General features: G+C 37.3%; 1 protein-coding gene across 1 annotated transcript; it reads left to right on the forward strand.

Moving 5' to 3' along the window:
* The first annotated feature begins 1,658 nt into the window (after positions 1–1,658).
* Positions 1,659–19,087, forward strand: LOC106916392 (AN1-type zinc finger protein 3-like). Its single transcript, XM_014984669.2, has 6 exons — positions 1,659–2,033; positions 8,375–8,415; positions 9,313–9,498; positions 11,526–11,591; positions 14,236–14,445; positions 17,178–19,087. Exons 1-6 carry the CDS (start codon positions 1,951–1,953, stop codon positions 17,330–17,332), a joined length of 741 nt encoding a protein of 246 aa, XP_014840155.1. The 5' UTR covers positions 1,659–1,950; the 3' UTR covers positions 17,333–19,087.
* Positions 19,088–20,086: the final 999 nt, after the last annotated feature.

Raw genomic sequence — 20,086 nt, forward strand, 5'->3', positions numbered from 1 at the left:
CTGTTTACAAGCAACATCTACATGCTGGTCCTTTTATTAAACATTTAATTAAAAATGTTTTAATGAATTTGGTATTTTGTAGTGAAAAGTTTTGCCTTGTTGGAGAGTTTATAAAAATACATTAAAAATTTAAGGACTTATAAAGGAAAAACAAAAAGGATCCGTTGCATCTTTGATTTGAACAAATGATCATATTTTAGTACTTGTATATGTTTCGTTTACATAAATGTTAATATCAAAATGACTTAAAAAGATATCCAATGAATTAAAGCAAACAAAGGCTTGAGTGAAATATTTCAAACTCTTATTTTTTTCCCCCCAGTATTAATGATTATGGCTTTGAAGTGAAGAAAACCCAAATCTCAGTGCCTCAAAAAATTTGACAATCACATATTGTGATTTAAGCATAGATGTTAGGTTTCTGAAAAGTATGTACATTTCTCTTCACTCAATACCTGGTTGAACTTCCTCTTGCATTAATCACTACATCCGTGACATTGAGGCGATCAGCCTGTGGTACTGCGTAGTTGTAATGGAAGCCCAGATTTCTTTGATTTCTGCCTTCTGGTCATCTGCCCGGTTGGATCTGGTGTCTTTCATCTACCTCTTGACAAGAGCCCATATATTTTCTATGAGGTTCAGGTCAGGTGTGTTTGCTGGCCAATCAAAAAATAGGCACACCGTGGTCACTGAACCAGATTTGTTATGTTTGGCAGTGTGGGCACATGCCAAGTCCTGATAGAAAATAAAATAAGCATCTCCATACAGCTTGTCAGCAGAAGGAAGCATGAAATGCTCTTGAATTTCATGGTAGACAGCTGCATTCAGAAAACACAGTGAACCAACACCAGCTGATGACACTGTACCTCAAACCATCTCTGACTAGAAGCTTCACAATAGAGTTAAAACAATGTGGCTTCTGTGCTTCTCCACTCTTCCTCCAGACTCTGGAACATTTGTTTCCAAATGAATTTCAGAATTTACTACAATGGCACTCTGGACCATTGCGAAGCAGTTCGGTTCCTTTCCTCCTTAGCCCCAGTGAGATGTATCTGATGTTCTCTCTGGTTTAAGAGTGACTTAACTGCGACATTTGCTGCTCATGTCTCGTTGTTCTGTGTGATGGCACTTGATGCAATAACTCCTCTGTCCACTCCTTGACAAACTTTGCAAAACTTAACTTTGCAAATAACTAGCTTCTTCAGCAATTACCTTTTGTGACTTATTCTCTTTTTGAACTAGTGGAAGACTGTCTTTTGGACATCTGTCAATCAAGTCAGCGGTCTTCCCCATGAAAAACACTGTTAGTTATATCTCTGTTCTATGGCTGGATTTGTGTCTAATTAAATATGTCTCCTGGGTGGCACCCTAATGCAATTAATAGGTTTTCCTAACAATTAAATTACTGGATTAATATACTGAATACTCATGATTAAACGCTGAAAAAAGTTGTATTCTGTCTTTATTCGTGGCTCTTTAAAGAAATCACCTTCGCGATCACAGTCAGGGATCATACCAAAACTTAGCTTCTCTAAAAAACTTAAAACCTTTAGTGAATAATCAAAGAGTTGAATTAAAAAACTCACAACTTTTTATTGAAACTCTTCGGCACAGACACATGAGCTGAAGTTTAGTTCCTACAGCGACTCACCGCTCCTCCCATCTCTTCCAGTGGTTTGCTCCTCTCTCCAGCTGATCGGCCCAGCGTCCCCAGTGGCTCTGTCCGTCGTCGGCTTTGACGGGCCCTGACACCCACTGAGACTGGATTAATTTTACGTGTTCACAAGCCGCTCGTGTCGGCAGAGCTACTCATTTTCGGCTGAAACTCTTAATAATTACTCCGACCCAAGTAGGGAGTTTTAAAGCCGGGGCTAGCTGAGCGCAAACAGGAGGCCTTCACTCCATCCACGGATTCACCTGCTACGCGACAGCTTGTCACGGAGGTCCGATATGGGGGACACCGGGAGCGAGGGTAGCAAGGGGCCAAGCAACGTCAACGTTTTACCCCCGCGCTGCCCGTGCGGGTTCTGGGGGTAAGCCAGAAAATTTCCTCAAATATATTTCTTTACAATGTATCTTTCTTTCCCAACAGTTAGCAAAGTCGACTGCTACTAGCATTAGCAACCCTAACAGAGATGAGCTGCCGTTCTTGTCATTACCCCCCTCCTCATTGTTTTGTAGCATTAGCTTCTAGCTAACAGCAGCTGGCCTTAATAACGTTAGCCTGTGAAGGTAGACAGTAGGGTAAGTGTGCGACAAGTCCTACATGTAATGTTTCAGGTGGGACAGCGTTAATACAGTGGGAACTAGTTAACACACGGTGTTCATGTAGCAAACGGTGAACCCACTGGAAGGCTGTCAAGCAGACCATGAGTGAAAACACAGCAGTGTTCCATTTTTTCAACAAAAAATAAAAAATAAACATAATTCCGTCTTGGCACATACTTTTACATTTATTTCTCAAAAACGAAAAAGAGCTTATATTTGCATATTTTTGTTGAATGTTTATTAATCCAGTATTAACACCTGTTGGGGACATTTTTTTTTTCTACAGGTCCTCTCACGCTAATTCAGGTTGGACGGGGAGTGTCAGTAGACGGCCATTTTTAGGTCTTCCCAGAGATGTTAAATTGGATTTAGGTGTAGTCTTTGGCTGAGCCACTCACAGACATTCATAGACTGCTCCTAAAGTCACGCCTTTGTTATCTTAACTGTGGGGTTGAAAGATGAATTGTTGAAATAGTCTCAGTCCCAGGGCAAAGTGGTGCAGGATTTCATGATTTTTTTTCTGTGATCATGCTGTATCTCATGTGGACGAGTTGCCCAGTTCATCCCTGGTGCAGGACACTGCCACCGATGCTTCACAGGAGGTGGTGGTTGCCAGTGTCTTTTTTTCTCTCAAACATAAACTTGGAATCGAGGTTCTTTTTTGGCCTTATCAGACCAGATAATAATTTTCATCCTGATCTGACTTTCTTAAAGTTGTTCTTGGCAATTTTCAGGTTAGCTGCAATATTTTCATGAGGAGTGGCCTCTTTCTGGCAACTACCATACACGCGTGATTGTTAGCCTTTGCTGATGGTTCTCTTATCCCCACAAAGGAAATTGTGGAGCTCATTGGACCATTGGAGTTTTGGTCAACTTTCTAACCAAAGCTTTCTTCCGCATTTAGTCTGTGTGGTCAGACTGCCAGACTTAGGAAGGCTCTTTATGGCTCCAGACTTCTTCCTTTTCTGATAAATGTAGACCGTGGTGGTTTTCGGAGCATTCATTGCTGTTGAAATATATTTGTATCCTTCCTCAAACTTTTGGCTCCATAAAATATACTTTCTTAGGGCTTCCAAAAATTATTTTTAGGTTTTATAGCTTGGTATCTGATCTGATATGTTGTGAGACTATAGAGAGATGTTTGCACCTTTTGAAATAATGTTAATTAACCAAATTAATTTTATTCCATCAATATCTCAAGTCTTAAAGGGAATTATAAATAAATAATAATGGTTACTATTATTATTATTATTATTATTATTTTTATATGCACTATTGTATTTAAATATTATACATTTAAAAATTACTCTTGGTATTTTGAGTTATTATTGGAGACATCTGAAGATGATTAGTCAAAATGCAGTGACCTCATTCATAATTTTATACCTTTCAATTTGATTTTTTTTTTCCCCAAGCAAGAAAAGCGTGGGATTATTTACCAAATTAGGTCATTTAGGGTATGTGAGGATATTAATTCAGAGATTCATTTTAAAATTCTATTCTAAAAAAGACCAGGTCCCTTTGACAACCTTCTTCAGCGTAAAAGGAAGTAAATAAGTTTATTTTGGGTGCGTTTACTTTATCAGTGGAGATTCTCAAACCTTTAACCCACACTAGCATGTAAGTACTTGTTATTGAAGAGATAAAACATGGAGAAAAAGGGCATCCACGGACCTACTGATACTAGCATCCAGGTTATGGATGCCTGAATTGAAATTGTGTTAATTATTAACAGTTTGACAAAGTTTAACAAAACAGTATCTTGCATATTGTAGAGCAGGGATCCTCAAATCCAGGCCTCACTATTTGTTGTCCTGCAATTTTTAGTGTCGTCTTTGGTGAAACACACCTGAATCAAATGGTTGAATCACCTCCTCAGTATGCGGTCAAGTTCTCCAGAGTCCTGCTAATGACCTCATTATTTGACTCAGGTGTGTTGAAGCAGAGAAGCACATAAAAGTTGTAGGATACCAGCCTGGATTTGAAGACCCCAGCTATAGAGCTTGGCTGCTCAAGTTCATACCTCAAGAGCTACCTGAATGAAAAAGCTGAATTTCCTCATCAGTATGTCCTTCAGCTCGCTCTGCAGATACCTGGTAACAAGCCATCCATGTAGCTCAGGTGTGTCGGAGAAAGGATGCATCTAAAGTTCCAGGATAGTAGTTCTCAAAGATTGGACTTGGACAACTGTTGTTGCAAGCAGTGCAAATACTAAAAATGTATTTAAAACTAAGTTAAAAACATTATATTGCTCTGAACGTATTGTTCGACTTTAGAATTGAGCCCCGCTTCCAAACTGCTGTAAAAAAGTAAAAATGTTGCTCCAAAATGAGTTGGTGTTTAAATTTTTTACTTGAACAGTGTGCAGTATGATGCAACCCTCAACTCAGAAAACTGCAATTTATAAAATTATGTCAAGGCACTACACAGAATCTTAATCAGTTATATTCACATGAAGATAAATATATTTAAAGTCTGTCATGTGTTTTTCCAACTTCTTCAGTCTAATACAGTTAGATTAAGTATATTGAAACATATAAAAGGCCCAGTTCCAAAGAGTTGTCTTGCTAAGTAACATAATACAAGTGCAGACAGTTTGACTGCCTTGATATTTTTTTTAGGTTGGTTGACATTCTGAGATTTAATTTCTCTCATGTGGTAGAGAGGTATACTTTTCCAACATTCATTCTAGCCACATCACTTCTGTGGCAGGTAGTTTGACATTCTTTCGTCCAACTGGAATGCATTTCCCCTACAACCGAAACAAAAAGTCGTGAGCCAGTACTTCTGTAAGTATTTGGTGGAAGTGAAGAATTTGTCCTCATTAGGCAGACAAAAGAGTTGGGTGGTCAGAATCAAGAGTTTTGCAGACACAGCCAGTGAGCATGGGAACTTTGGAAAATATGAAGGCTAAGCTGAATGTTCATCATTATTCCTGAATATGGTACCAAAGTGCTAGGTTCTTCAGACTGCTGTTACTGTTTGAGAAACATGCAGGTCGCTTGAGTAGCTGTCAGAAGGATTATTGCAAGTGGGCAATGAACGAGAGATAAATGGGATTTCTAGTAATGCCATGTAATCTGCTTTTAATGCTGAAGACGTAAAACAGATGTTCCTTATTGTAGATTACTGTCTAAAATGAGGGAACTCATTATTCAGCTTGCCTGCCTTAACGTTTGACTTCCCCATTAGTGCCGTTTTGTCAAACTCTTACTCACTCAAGGTCGCCATGTATAGCTGTAGCTGGTCATCTAAGAATTAAGTCATAACTTAAAACTGATCATTTTAGGTACACTTCAGTGCTGATTAGAAATTTATGAACTCATTGTAAAATAGGTGGGTTTATATCAGGATTTTTAATTGGATTTGATTCAATAATTATTTTTAGGAAGTGTGGCGTAAATATTTTATATAAAAATATATTTAATGTGAGTAATAGTAATAATAAAGTTGACTATTTTTCTATCTGCTTGATTGTGATTGAGTTATTCTCTGTTTAATAGCACTGTGATTAAATGAGCATACATAAGAAACACAAAAACTCTCGTAAACTGGCTCTAGTCAAGATAATCAGTTTAATGTTCATCTAATAGCTCTAATGCACCTCCCAGCTGTTAAGTCATTATCCATCATAAACCAAATATATAGAAATAAATCTGACTTTAACCAACACCAGATGATAATCCTTCACTAATTTCTCCTAATGTTTAGAAATCTTTTTTTTTTTTTTTCATTCATTTTGGTTTTTCCAGCTTGGAGAAAAAGCAGACAGAATGGCAGCTGGGTGTGTTTTCTTTCATCTGGTTTCCTTTTAGAGAGGAGAATTTTGCATTTTTCTCAAGTTGTAAAATTAATGCTTGTTGTAAATTATTTAGAGCAATCTTACATTAAGCTTTTGGCTAGGTAGTGAACTAAAAGGTGCTGTGCTCTATGCTGAAGCTACTTTGTCTCTGCATTCTCAGTAGAAAGCGTCCAAACCACAGGAATGGCGTTGCTGAAAAATGTTGCAGGTTTGAAACTGTGACGTTAAACTGTTGTATACTTTGACCAAAGGTGTCAACCTAATTTTTCTGTCTGCAGAAAATGGCGCACAATTAATGCTGCAGTCTGGCATTAAATTTCCTAATTATTGTTCATTTTTGTGGAAACTGTAAAAAGGAATAATTTTACACTGCAAATGTGGCACAGTAGTACATTATTTATGGTCTCATCTTCCCTTGTGACTTAAATCCAGCTTAGTTCCTGTATGTGATAGACCATCACTCTAAATAATTTAGTCTCCTTCACAGGTGACACAATGTCCTTGGTAGGTATTGTAGAAGGTTTTTGTTAGATCTTTTAGTTTTAATTGTATCAGTACCACCTTAACAGAATCAGACTTCCTCAAACATTAACAATTTTAACCCAGTTTTGTGTCACTTAAACTGGAGATGACAGAATCTTTACTAATTAGGTATTCTTGTTAGCACTGGGCCAGTGGTGAAACGCAGGTTTTCTGCACTCTTTTCAGACTTTATTTAGGCTTCAGCATATTTCTCACCTGTCTTCATTCCAATCTTTCTTAATGAAACTGTGGTTTGATTACCTTTCATTTGCAGGACTAATAGAAAGATGGGGGTTATATGCTCTCTACATGCATGAGATTTAGGGTTCATCCTAGTTTCTTGTTTCCTCTTTTCTGTTTCAAACTCAAGACTATACATACTTAGAAAATGCCAGCCATCCCCTCTGGTTGACTGCAGCTGACCCTACTTTTAGAAACGAGGACAAAGGTGTGCAACGAAGCGCCCAAAATAAATAGAATGTGACTGATAGCAGCGACCGTCACACTTTGTGCACAGACAGTCAGGACGACGGCCGGAGAGGAAATGAGAAGAGCCTTCTCAGGAGGAAGCTAGAGCTATCTGTTGAAAGAGCTGCGCTACTGAAACCATCAAGGCTTCGCCGCTCCACTCTGTAACAATAGCTATTTTATTTCTAAGATCTGTTTTAAGATGAGAAGGAAGAGCCGTGTCTTGGGGACTGTAAGAAACACATTTAGGGCTCTAGAAAACTAAAATGCATTTGTTGTTCATGAACAGGTCAGGTTATTTGAGGTTTTTCATTAACAGTTGTTGCAAAAGCAACAATCAAATTGTTTAAACAATTGTTAAGTGAGCTGTCTGCCTTGCCAAAACTGTGTCCTAGGTGTCTTTTGATTTTATTTGGAACATAATTGATAATTCCAGACATTTGCTGCTTCTAAGGAAGTAAGTAATGGGATTTTAGGAGTAAAGTTTTAATTAAATGTTGAAATAACTGCTGATTAGAGATTCCATAATGAAAGTATTGTGCCTAGTTTTCCAAGTTCCTGTTTTTATAAAACAAATAATCTTAAATAATTCTCTTTCACTTTAAAAATAATATAAAAAAACATATAAGATTATTATTTTTCTGTCCTTTCACTCTGGACAGACATTGATAATTCCTATTGGTGGTACAGAGTCTTAAAAAGATAACATTATTATTAGCTTTGCTAACTATAAACTTCATACTCTGTATATTCCCAAAGAAATGTAAACTTTTACCTTAATTTAGAGATTTTCAAAAGGCCTCCCGCATTTTCAAATCCACCATGTTCCATCACAGAGAAAAGTTGGATGTGAAAAAGTTTTAAACTCTGATATAACTTTGCTGTAATAACTTCAGCCTTCCTGTTATCTCATAAAATCTTGCTCTCCTGTAAGCTGAATACTGAACCTGTCTAGGAAATAAATACTAATTTTACTTAATTTTTGTATTTCAGTTCTACTTCTTACTTTGTTACTGTTTTGTATTTTATTTTATTAACCCACCAAGACTCCATCGTCTTCTCTGGCTTTTTTGTTATTATTTTATTTAGTTAATTTCTTGTTTTGGCCATGGTTTCAATGAGCTGCTGGACATTTTACATTCCGGTCTTGAAGAGAGAGACTGCCTGTTGTTGCAAAACAGACGTTGGTTAACGACTTGATCAATTAGACTTGCTATCTTCCATAAAACTGAATCCTAGACCTCAGGTGTTTGTTTATTTTTCCCTTTTAACCACTGAAGATGTCATTAACAAAGTGTTCTGTAATCCCCCCAGGTCGAGCAAAACTAAGAATCTCTGCTCTAAATGTTTCGCAGGTAAGTTACTCTCATCTATCAATTTGTGCCTGGTACATTCTACCTCTTACTGTATTAAATGAGGAGTACACCAAGTCGAGTTAATGCTACTTGTCTCTAAGTAAATAAATTTCCCATTTTAGAAAGTGGTGAGCAGTTTTGGTTGAATATTTTTATGCGGTCTTCTAAATGGCTTTGTTACAATTTTACACGGGAAAACAAGCTGATTGGACTGTATTGTATTAACGATGCCTGTAAAATATGTTTTTACAGTTTTCACAGATACTGCTATATAAGCTTTTATAATGTGCATTTATGGTTTTATTGTATTCATTTTATGTGTGTTGTGCATTGATTGCTGTGTATTTTGTTGGATAATATTTTGCCTGTGAAGCACTTGGTGACCACTGTCTGGGCAAATGTCATAAAATGTAACTTTTACTCACGCATATAGGGTAGTAAATATGTGAAGAAGAAAAAATCTACTGCAGGATTAAAAGGTCTTCAAGTATTTCTTCATAAAATGCTCAATAAAATAAAAGGCTAGTTTTTAAAACATAATCTCAAGATGTCATTTGACTGACTAAGTAAAAAGTGTTTTTCTGATTACTAAAACTTGGTCATTAGTATGTCCAAAAATTGCATATTGGTATAAAAGAATATTCATATTTATGCATCTCAGGGTATTTTATCTCCGGAACCTTTTAATTTCACCTTGCTCAAGTTATAATCACATGCCAGAGAGTCTTGGCTCTTAACCTAAAATCTGTTCAGTTCTGTTCTTCATCCAACGATGCATTGCTGTGCCACACATATTTGAAACATTGCCCTGTTAATTTCGAAAACATGAAAGTTCTTTTGGAATAAGTAGACTGGGACAAGAAGAAAACGCATTTCAACCTGCCAATTTCTTCATAGACACTGAGAAGAAACAGCCAAACGAAGATTGTGCCCCAAAGACCTCTTCAAGCACCAGCAGCAGTCAAACGGACATCTTCTGTACTGAAACAAACAGCATTAGTCAGTCGCTGATGTCAAGATCCAACATTTCAGAAGAACCTTCGCCAGGAGAGACTGGAGTGGCATCTGTTCATATTCAGAATGGTAAGACCAAAGATTTTGTTTTTAATTTTTTCCTGAAATATGCTGCTTTTTATTACAGTTTGTAATATGGTTTTCTGAGACATAAGGATAAGACTGGACAAAGACGGGTATGTCAAAAACAAATTTTTATTGAGTCAGATGGTGAAAACTCTCTCCCTGACCACAGATGGAAAACGAGCTTTTCAGCACAAACTCATAAAAACATTTTTTGTTTGCTTGCTTGTTTTGTTTGAAATGTGCCAAAACCTGTGTTGCCGGCTTTTGTGGGAAAACAAAACCATATTGTGAATGTACAGGAACCAGTCAGGATCTGTCCAAACCGATGCCAAAGCAGCATCTCTTCCTTTCCAGTGTTGATTCTGGTTTTAGCTCAGAGATCCACTTCATTCGGTTCCTGCTAGGAAAATGTCTCTAAGCATATAGACACCACAGAAAATCAATTTCTATCAAAACACCTTGAAAACACTCATCTTACTTTAATAACCACAATTACTACAAATGGCACAACATTCCAATCTGGATTGCTAAGACTCTTGTACTCTTAAGTCTTCAAACATTTTCATCCTCTTAATTGCTCCTGGTTCGTCAGAAGAAAAAAAAAGAAAAAAAAATCCTTACATAGTTATTATCCTCCTATCTTTATCCCAGAAGAGCATTATGCTTTCGGGTGTACTACTGGACTGTACTCCTCCCGCTGCTCTGCCCCCTTTGCAGATAACCTTGGGCGAGTGTACTTCCATTCTCCTGACATCTTTTTGTTCATCATTTTGGTTTAAACTATAACTAGTGTCAAAATCTAACCGATCTAAAATGCACAAAGCATCGACAGAGGTGCATAATGGTGATATAAGCCGTTTAAAGAGAACTAAAGCACCCAAACTGAGTTAAAATACACAATTTTAAATTTTATTGAACGAAATCTATATTGTAGAATTTAATTGATTGCTATGTCTGCCGAAGAAGCAAGTTCCACTTGTCCTTATAGACACTAACAGAGTGATAGTAAAGGATGTCTTCTCAGAAGCAAAAGTCCAAATAGGACACCTACAATTGCCCTGGCATCCGTCATCCCTATAGTATGACAAGTTTATTTGTAGAGGTCTATATGGCACAGGTGAAAAAACGTAGCAAAGTAGCAGTAGTAAAATTGATGTGTGGAACTTAAAAAAAAAAAAAATCTCAATAACCTTGTCAACTGTGAAATAACTGCAGGAGTAATTTTGACCATATATTAGATTAATGCAATACATTGCAAATATAAATTTCTGTTGAAGCTAGTTTATTAATCTGCTTAGCTTCACAAATTATATCAGTTTATGTGATTAAAAAAGTTGTTTTTTTCATTGCCATTAACTTGTTTCAGTGTTACTGTTGTTTTTCTCACTGCTATGTGTGTGTGTAATTGTTGGGTTCCTTAGAACAAGGAGTCAATTATGTAAAAGGTTCACTGAAAGGTTAAAATTTTCTGAGATTTAAAACTGGAATAGCAGATTATAGATTGTATAAAAATATTTTGTAGAGCTCTTATAGAAAGTTGTTGTTTTTTTTAACCATCCGTGGATTGGCTTCAATCTGCTCACGGGAGGCTGTAGCATCTTTTGTTAGCTATCCATCATAGCTGGTGTGAAAAAACAAAACACCTCACAGCTTAAATAATGGATTCCACACTGGAGAGTCACGGTCTTTTTAGCTGGTACTGTGTGGAAAATGGTACAAGAGTATCCGAGCAACCATGGGCAAAATGTCTGTTAGCCTTTGTTTATGCTGCTTTCTGATTTTAAACTGAGCTTTTCAGTGTAACCCAGTAGTGCACCCATCTGTCTCTGCTTCATTTGAATCTTTATAATGTAGTGAAACATCTCTGTTCTATTAATAATTTAGAAACCTAGACAGAAGAAAACGGTGATCTAAGACAGCAAAACTGAGTCTTAAGAGGGAGGAAATAATATCATCACATTCAGTTGTTTTTTAAATTGTTGCCCTTTCTTATTTTTGCTCCCATTTTGCTTGTATTGTTTGTTTTTCAGGACTATCCAACACAGATACTGTCTTGGCTTCACTTTCCACCCCCACAAAGCGCTCATACGAATCTGGTATGCCTTGGTTCTGTTACGTCTTTTACCACTCGCTTGTTCTTTTCACTTACACAGCTGATTTTTGAGAGCCCAGCAGGATCAAAGGCATTGGATAGATCCAAAAGAGATTTGTTTTACTCCTGGGAGTATTCTGATGGGAAGGATACGTGGATCATGCAGAATGAGCAAACAAAAGCTAACTACTTGTTTGCTAGTGTGGGCAAAGACACTTGGAACAGTAGCCAGGATGTACAACACAGACATAAAGTGACACAAACTACAATGGCTCTCAAAAGTGTGCACCACCTGTTGAGAAATATGAAAATTATTCCATAATCATTTTGAAACCTATTCTAAATATTATATGACAAATATTCTATATAAACAGATTTATGAGGTAAAAATGCAAAATCACTCCAGTTTTCTGGAGCTCACACCTCCCATTAGTCACTGTGATTAAAGCTGTAAAGTTCAGCTGTAGGAATAGGAGCCTTTTGCATTTGCTCGTTTGCATCCTTTCGCTAAACCCAGAAGGGAGAGGAAGTAAAGGAACTTCTTGTACAATTTCCTCAGTCTAGAGAAGGGTACAACATATTCCACAGCATTTTATACACACCATATTACAAGGACAAAAATGGGACATTACAAAATTAGACATTTCTGACAAGAAAAGAAGACTTAAACTGAACAAGAGAAGTTGACAATAACATTGAAGGAAATGCAAGAATTTCCAAAAAGAGCTGGTTATCTGAATGTAACAACAGCCTATATTCTTATTTTTCTTTACTTTACAAATATGTAATTCCTTTCCCCAAAGAGCAAATGACTAAACATTCCCAAAGCCCTGAGGGAGAATGTAAGCTAAGTTTGAACTTTTGACATACAATTTTGAAATGTTTGTTTGGCAGAAAACAACACTGAACTTCACCAGAAGAACACCGTGCCAGCTCTGAGAGATGATGGTGGTAGCGTCACGCTCTGGGGTTACTTTGTTTTCTCTTTTGTCTCGGTGGAGGAGGCTACTATAGTTCCATATACCAGTCTGTTTTGGCACAAGGCTTCCTGTCTTCAAGAAAGCTAAAAAAAAACAAAAAACAATTAAAATATTTTCTAGCTACACAGTTGGCACAAATATACATCCAAGCTGACCAAACAGTGACCTCAAAAGAGGATAAGGGAGGTCACAACTGGATAGATAGATTTGTAAAACTTCAGTAAACTTCAACCGAATGTGCACTAAATTGGAATCAAAGTTGCTTTAGCAAAGTATTGGTTCAAAAGTGTGCAAAGTTACGCAACCATTTCACCATTGCATTTTATTTTTGCCCAAATAAGTTTATGTATTCAGTTAAAATGCACAGGATAAAAGTCACGTGTGTGGGTTACATTACCAAAGTGTGGAGACTTTTGAGAGCCACTGTAAGTTACAGGCAAAACAACGTGACATGATCTAAGACAGCTGTGGAGTAAGTAGGCAAGTCTCTCCCCGCTGTGTGTGAATGTGCTGATCTCCTGTCTAAAGTTACAGAGTCATGTGAGTGTTGGGGTTAAACACACATTCACGTGTTACATCATTTCAGGCCTGTATGTATTGATGTTTAAAACCTGCACTTGCACTGTTTTTGCACATTTCTTTATTGTGTGTGATCCAAATAAATCAAAGCTGTTTAGCCTAACTTCGAATCTAATTTAAATTACTTGTAAGATTGCTTTAACCCATATAGATTAACAGCAACATACAAGGATAGTGAGGCTAAGGGAGAAAGGATGCCATTTTTCACAGCTTGAAGCTGCACATGTACAGACTCACACACTCGCATATATAGGGGATCGATGAGACAGGCTAGTGGGACGGGGAGGGGGATGTCTGACTGCACTGCATGGCCTAGTTCTCAGAGATTTATTGAGTGCTGATCTGCATTTTGGCAGGGCTGGGGAAAAAGTCTGCTGGATTGATGAGAAAAGCTGAGTTGAAATTCTAGCCAACCAGCGGAAGCTTGCTACAGGCTCCTACTGTCCCTCATGTCGGGCATGTAATCTAAAACAGGAGACCTATTAATCTTGCTTTCTCCCTCCTTCGTTTTTTTTTTTTTTTTTTTGACACCAAACCAGCATTTTGCCCTCTTTCAGTAGTAAATAGTTGTTAATTCATCTTTAAACCATTTTAGATTGGATAACAACCTTCAAATATGTTAATCTCTTCCAGAAAACAGGTCAATCTTTACTTGTTTTGGTCATCATGCAGCTTTTTTATGTGCTTCAACTTTTAAAACTGCAGCGGGGAGTTTTGAGAAAACCATAAGCTTAGCCTGAAAATTTGAACAAGCACACTCCCTCCGCCATTTCCTCTGCTACGCTGCAGCTCCTCCCCCGCAGCGGAGCTTGTCAAGATTGTAAGAAGTTCTATTTTTCTGTAATATTAAGTTGTTTCTCTGCCACCAATTATTAATTTTTTTCATAAATTATTTGTCTCACTGTCAGGACATAATGACAGTTTTAACAAATTTTTCAGCAGCTTTAAACCTAACTATACATAATCAATATTAGCTGTAAATATGACCAAGAACTCATGGAAATGCAGTTAACCGTAATTTTTTTTTGCAATTGTTTATTTTGTGCTATCTTGTTTACTTTATCTGTGCACATTTTCCTGTGTCTTAAGCCTCAGAGTCAGAAAGTGACTCTTCTCCAGAGAAGCGAGCAAGGGTGGCTGAGGTCCCAGAGGGTGAGGAGTGTTCATCGTCGTCATCATCATTGTCATCTTCGCCATTTTCTTCTCGCAGCGGCTCTAAACAGCGGAGCCGCAAACGTTGCCATCGCTGCCAAACTAAACTGGAGCTGGTACAGCAGGAACTGGGCTCCTGTCGCTGTGGTATGATGATATTATCAGTAATATGATCCATCTAGGTACATTCGTAGTTGAACACACTGATTAACACATTTATCAAGCGCATACAGGATCAGTATGAGTGTGTCTTTTTTTTTTGGTACCTTTGCAGCAAGTGATTTGAATGACATATTGAAACTAGAATTATGGGATTTCTGGCTAATTGTCAGGATTAAAATTCCTTTGGAACAGAAACAAAAATGAGTCAATACTCAAACTGAAAGGGAAAGGTTGAAAATTATAGTTAAAAAGCTTTCTGGATTTCTAAATGAGTAAAATAAGATTATAAATTAGACTTTTTTAGCATTTAAAGTTAGATATGTTTTTAAAAATTTGGAATACCACTTAAATTGATAAGATGTTTGCTTTGACTTTACCTGAAGTACAGATAAATATTTCTGAGCAATCTTAACATAGAGAGCTCCTTTAGGTAAAAGGTCAAATCCAAAGTGTGTGTGCGTACTACAGCATTGATTATTACCTGCCTTAAAGATTGAAAAATACTTTAACGTCATCTGGCTCAAAGTTTTAATTACGGATTAGAAAATTTGCAGAAGAGCAATTCAGCTTTGGCTCTGCCATTAGTTTTTGTGCTTTTGTTGGCCTATAGGGACCACTGCAGAGAGCTTGAATGTTTCTCATTGCGAATAAAACATAAGCCAATTACCACAAGCCCTAATGCAGTTTAAACCAATACTTGGCTTCCTAATCAACTTGTTTGCATACAAATTAAAGTACTTCAAAAGTCAAAGCTCTTTGCTATTTAATATCAGTCTCCTTATACCAGTGCATTAATATCTAAAGTGGAAATTGACTTCTCCCCCTTTTTTTCCCCAATGCATTGGTCATCAATTCCTAGTAGTTTAATGCTTACTGTGAAAACATGGCTTTTAGGAAACTAAAAGGGGAAATGGTGGCAATTACAGTAATTTCGACTGTTGCGGTCATTTCAGATTATTTTGCTAATGGTCCTGGCAGAATGTGCTGCTGTTTGTAAGCCAAGAGGATCTGAAAATGAGTTGAAAGCATGAATGCATTTCAGATTGTAAATTGGGGAGAAAAGAATCCGCCAGCAGAGAAAGTGATCCAGTGTTGTCACACTCTGTAGGCATCTGCTCGATTCGCTTTGCCTCTAATATTAATCTTTCTAAGTATTAGTATGACATAAGGGAAGGGCTCTGGTATTAAACTGCTAATTAACTCATTAGTTTTGACATTAGAGGCAAAAAAAAAAAAACAACCCAGGAACAAAATCATTCTGAATCACATTGCTCTCGGAATATTATGCAATTACAGACTTACCGGGTCCAGAAGCAGTAACTTGAGTCAATTTAAATTAGTGGAATAAAAATGTAGTTAGGAAAAAACTTGAATCCCACCTTTTTTTTTTCCGCTATTCAGGTTCTTCATATTTGGACAGAAATAATTACCTGAGCAGTTCAGGGTATTTAAGGAAGATTAAGTGAATACAGGTGCATCTTTATCATTTAGAAAAGCTGTGATTTTCCTTTTAGTGTTTCTATTCAAACAATTAAACCTCTACTTAACAGAGTGAACACAAAGAAGGAGATGCATTACAAGTATCTGATGTGAAAACCCAATTTCTTAAGCAAAATTATTGTATAGTGGGCCAATTCAAACAAATACATTTTGGATACAGAAATGCTTTGTGGCCATGTTCGTACAGATGACTTTGACAGTTGTTCATCAGATATTTTAGTCGTTTACACACACTGCAAAAAGAAAGCCATGAAGATCATTGCTGAAAAATTACTGTAACCTAACCTATTTACAGAAAGTGGTGTGGAAGGAAAAAGTGTGGTTGATAAAGATGCAATAGCAATTAAAATAAATTACCATTTAATGAAAGGGTTCCTGTACTTAAAATTTACACAATGTGTTTTAAGCAACAGCAAAGGTAGAAAAGGTTAGTAAATGCATTTTATGTAGCTTAAGTCAGTGTCAGTAGGGTTTGGTTGTGGCTTAGTCAGTGCTCCGTTGTGATGCGTTCAGAGGTCAAAGGTGACAGACACAATGCCTTTTAATTTGGCTTTTTTTGATTGTTTCTTTTAAGTTAAATATTTAAGTAAACCCAAATCTAACGCTGTGTAATGTTTAAAAACTTGACCTTTGTTGACATGTTTCATCAAAATGAGAAAAATTACTTCATTTATAATGAGCTCACTAATACTTTCAAAAGGTTTAATTAACCAGCAGAGCTTAGAATACCAAAAGAGCTTGGTGGCTATTTTTGCTTGTGTGGTTTCTGATTGGAGGAAAATTATGTCCCATTGTTGCCCAACTTTCCGCCTGCTATTTCCTTCCTTTGTGCAGTCGTCATACGGGTTTTAATTGCGTTGCAGCCAGATGTCAAACTGGGCTTTTAATCACCATTTATTGAATGGCTGCAGTGTTAAAATGTGTATTAATTAAGTAATTTCTGACGAATAGAGCCAATAATAATTTCTGATCGTTTTGAGCATACCATATCGGCAGGATTTATTGCTACAGCAGAGTCTGTGAGGAAGACGATTGTTCTCTGCTGAATAGAATCAGAATAGGAAACGGAAAGCAGAACTATTTAAAGTCAAATCCAGTTTAAAATGGTCTGTTGTTTGTGGTATGTTTTACATGCTCAGTTGTTATTTTATTTTTTGATGCAGTAAATTAAATGACCTTCTCCCTCTCATACCAATGTCCCCTCCCTTACTGTCCAGGCTTCGTCTTCTGCATGCTCCACCGTCTTCCTGAGCAACACGATTGTCTCTTTGACCACCAGGGGCGCGGCCGTCAGGAGGCTGTGCTCAAGATGGTCAAGCTGGACCGTAAAGTGGGCCGCTCATGCCAGCGCATCGGGGAGGAGTGTTCATGAGCAGCAATTCTCCCCAGAGGAGCCTCGGCTTTCAGACGGAGTCTCAGCACTAACGGGGATATGATTTTTCTCCTCCTCTTTAATTCTTCAGGGTTTTTCACAAGTTGTTTTTTTTTTTTTGTTTTTTTTTTGGATACAAACCTGAATTTGGTCCATTTTAAAATTGGCTTGCTCTTCAGTTCTCCCCTGCTCCTCTTGGTCTGATCATATCCCTTTTGCTAAGATGCCTGTTGCAAGTAAAATAAATTCGATAAGAGGAACATTTTAGAGAAGAGAAATTATAATTTTTTTTTTTGATGAGCTCTTGACTACAAATCTATGAATGGTGTGAAAGTATATAAAGGGATGTCAAGATGAAATAGCTCTTATGTTTGTGTTGGAAACCAGACTGTACTCTTTACCTCAGAAAAAAAGAAAAAAAAGAATGATCAGGAGGAGAAAAAGGAGAAAGAATTGGTCATACTTCTTGCACACTTTGGCTTTGGCGCTGTTTCTAGACTGCTCTTTACCTCAGAATCCAGACCAGAGCATCTTTGTACCCTGCGCCAAGAATGGACTTTGTGAGGCTAGCTAGTTAGCCAGCCAGCCTCGGTTCAAGTCACGTCTAACCCACACTGACCATCCAGCTCTTACAACCCTGACCCCTTCAGAAAGACAAACCGCTATTAATCACCCACCTCAGGATCTCCGGCGCTCACCCTGCCCTCGCACTCCCACCAGCTCGCTTTATTTTCCTCTGCTCTGCAGAAAACCATTTAACCATTTGTTTCCACATTGTTTAAAACTGAAGGTGCTTCTGCCACAGTGGACTAAAAGAAAGAAAAGTTTCTGGACACTGACGGTCTATAATCAGGACCTGCAGACTGTGCCGGATGTGGACACATGGGGACAGCAAACTCCTTGCTCTTGGATTATGTAGATTTCAGTGTTGGGAAGGGGCTATGTTTTTTTTTTTTTTTTTTTCAATCTGCTTATCCTCTCCTTATCTTTCATATGTAAGCATTTCTTCAAATCCATGCTCTTTAATCAACAAGTATGAGGCTTTTGTGTGCTTGTTGTATGTAAAATTGAAAAAGTCTGGTTATAAGGACATACGAGACAATGTGCTAATGAGGAACCTGGGAGGCTTGCATCCTTACGTATTGAAGACTTTTGACTGAGGACTGAAGCTGCATTAAGTTCGTGGTGGGTTCCTGTTTTGGACTCTTGTTTAATCAGGTCTTGCACATCATGTTTTAGCTCTTCACTGCCGGCTAGTTTCCGTGCCAGCATTGAAGTGATATATCTTTGAGTTTCTCTCCGTTAACCAGTATATTAATATTCCTCAATACAAGATTTGATTTTCATTCAGCAGGATCATCACATGCACCTTCCTCCTATTTTCCACATCTTTCATTATATCATTCGGTTTGTTTGTTCTCTTTCCTTCTCCTTGGTTTGCTGTAACTGAGGAAACCGAACTATGGCGAGCAAAGTGTTTGAAATAATTGGCTACAGTTGCCTTCGACATCTCTTCTTGGGGGACTGTGGAAAGAATGACAAGGAAATAAATGAATCTTGTGTATCCTAAAGAAAACCTTGTTTAACCTCTTACTTTTTGGACTTAAGCATTTGGTTGTGATGTGCTTAAAAATGAGAAAATGAATGTTAAAGATTATAGATATATAAATATATATATGTTTCTTTTGTGTTACTTTTCTGCTTCCACTTTCCTGTTATTTTACTGATTTAAAAATAAACTGGGTTAGACAAAAACTGGTCATCTCTGGTGTACTTGCTTCCAAAGCATTCTATGTGGCGTAACGTATTTTAGGCAAATGTAAGACATTGCAGGTTGAGTCTTCTTGCAACGTGCCGGTTCCCTGGAGTGTTCTAATATTCTGCTGGTTTTTATAGAGTTATAAACGTCTGTTTACAGCTCACAGAGGGCTGCTATAAAGCTTCTCTAATTCACTTATCTTTGCTCGTGTTCGTGCTCATGTGTGGAAACCGTGTGCGTCAAAAGAGACTTTTAACTAAAGTTGCCTATGTTTGCTGCAATGGGCCTCTGAGGTAGGCTGCACTAATTAATGTTATGAAAAAAAAAAACATTTTGCAGTGATCAAAAGAGGTCCCTAAATGTTGGAGTTGGTCAGTTGCCAGTCGGAGTGTAATCTCTTTTTCTTCCTGTTATGCTCTGCTGAGTTTAGAGCTGCAACGGTTCTAATTGGGAAGATTGTTTTTGCTGTCAAGGTTTTTGCCACATCTAACGTCTCAGTTGGATAAGTTGCCAGTCTCTTTTAATTTTTTCTAACAAAATAGAATCTGAAAAATATGAATTCAGATCAATGTAATAAAAAAATATATATATTGCATAACTATTTTGGTTATTGAGACTGTCAAAATGTAGAACCTATGTGACGAAAAGCTGAACACAGGTGCAGATCACTGAATGTTAATTTAAGAGATGTTAATTTATTAATGAAAATTGAAACAAACTATTGACACATTACACAGTTTTATATTCTTCAGATTTTTATTTCCATTAATTTTCAAAAGATTAGGCAGCGAAAAGCCGAGATTCAACTTGGAGAAGAATTTTTAGTACAGAAATGTCAAGTCTGTTGAAAAGCGTTGAACAGTCGATGCACTGAAATTGTGATTAGGGCTCCTGTTAAAAGAATTACTGTATTCATGCAGCGTGGCATGGAGGTTATCAGCCTGTAGCACTTTGGAGGGCTTAATGAAGCCCAGGTTGTCTGCATAGTTACCCAA

This window comes from Poecilia mexicana, unplaced genomic scaffold (genome assembly GCF_051168715.1).
Source record: "Poecilia mexicana isolate PSO_F unplaced genomic scaffold, ASM5116871v1 scaffold_3, whole genome shotgun sequence".
Classification (NCBI taxonomy): domain Eukaryota; kingdom Metazoa; phylum Chordata; class Actinopteri; order Cyprinodontiformes; family Poeciliidae; genus Poecilia; species Poecilia mexicana.

Bases quoted from the DNA above. Each gene is read 5' to 3' on its own strand.
- LOC106916392 (XM_014984669.2), top strand. From the start codon at position 1,951: ATGGGGGACACCGGGAGCGAGGGTAGCAAGGGGCCAAGCAACGTCAAC. The intron at 8,416-9,312 runs GTAAGTTACTCT...ATTTCTTCATAG, and splicing joins CTGCTCTAAATGTTTCGCAG to ACACTGAGAAGAAACAGCCA. The intron at 14,446-17,177 runs GTATGATGATAT...CTTACTGTCCAG, and splicing joins ACTGGGCTCCTGTCGCTGTG to GCTTCGTCTTCTGCATGCTC.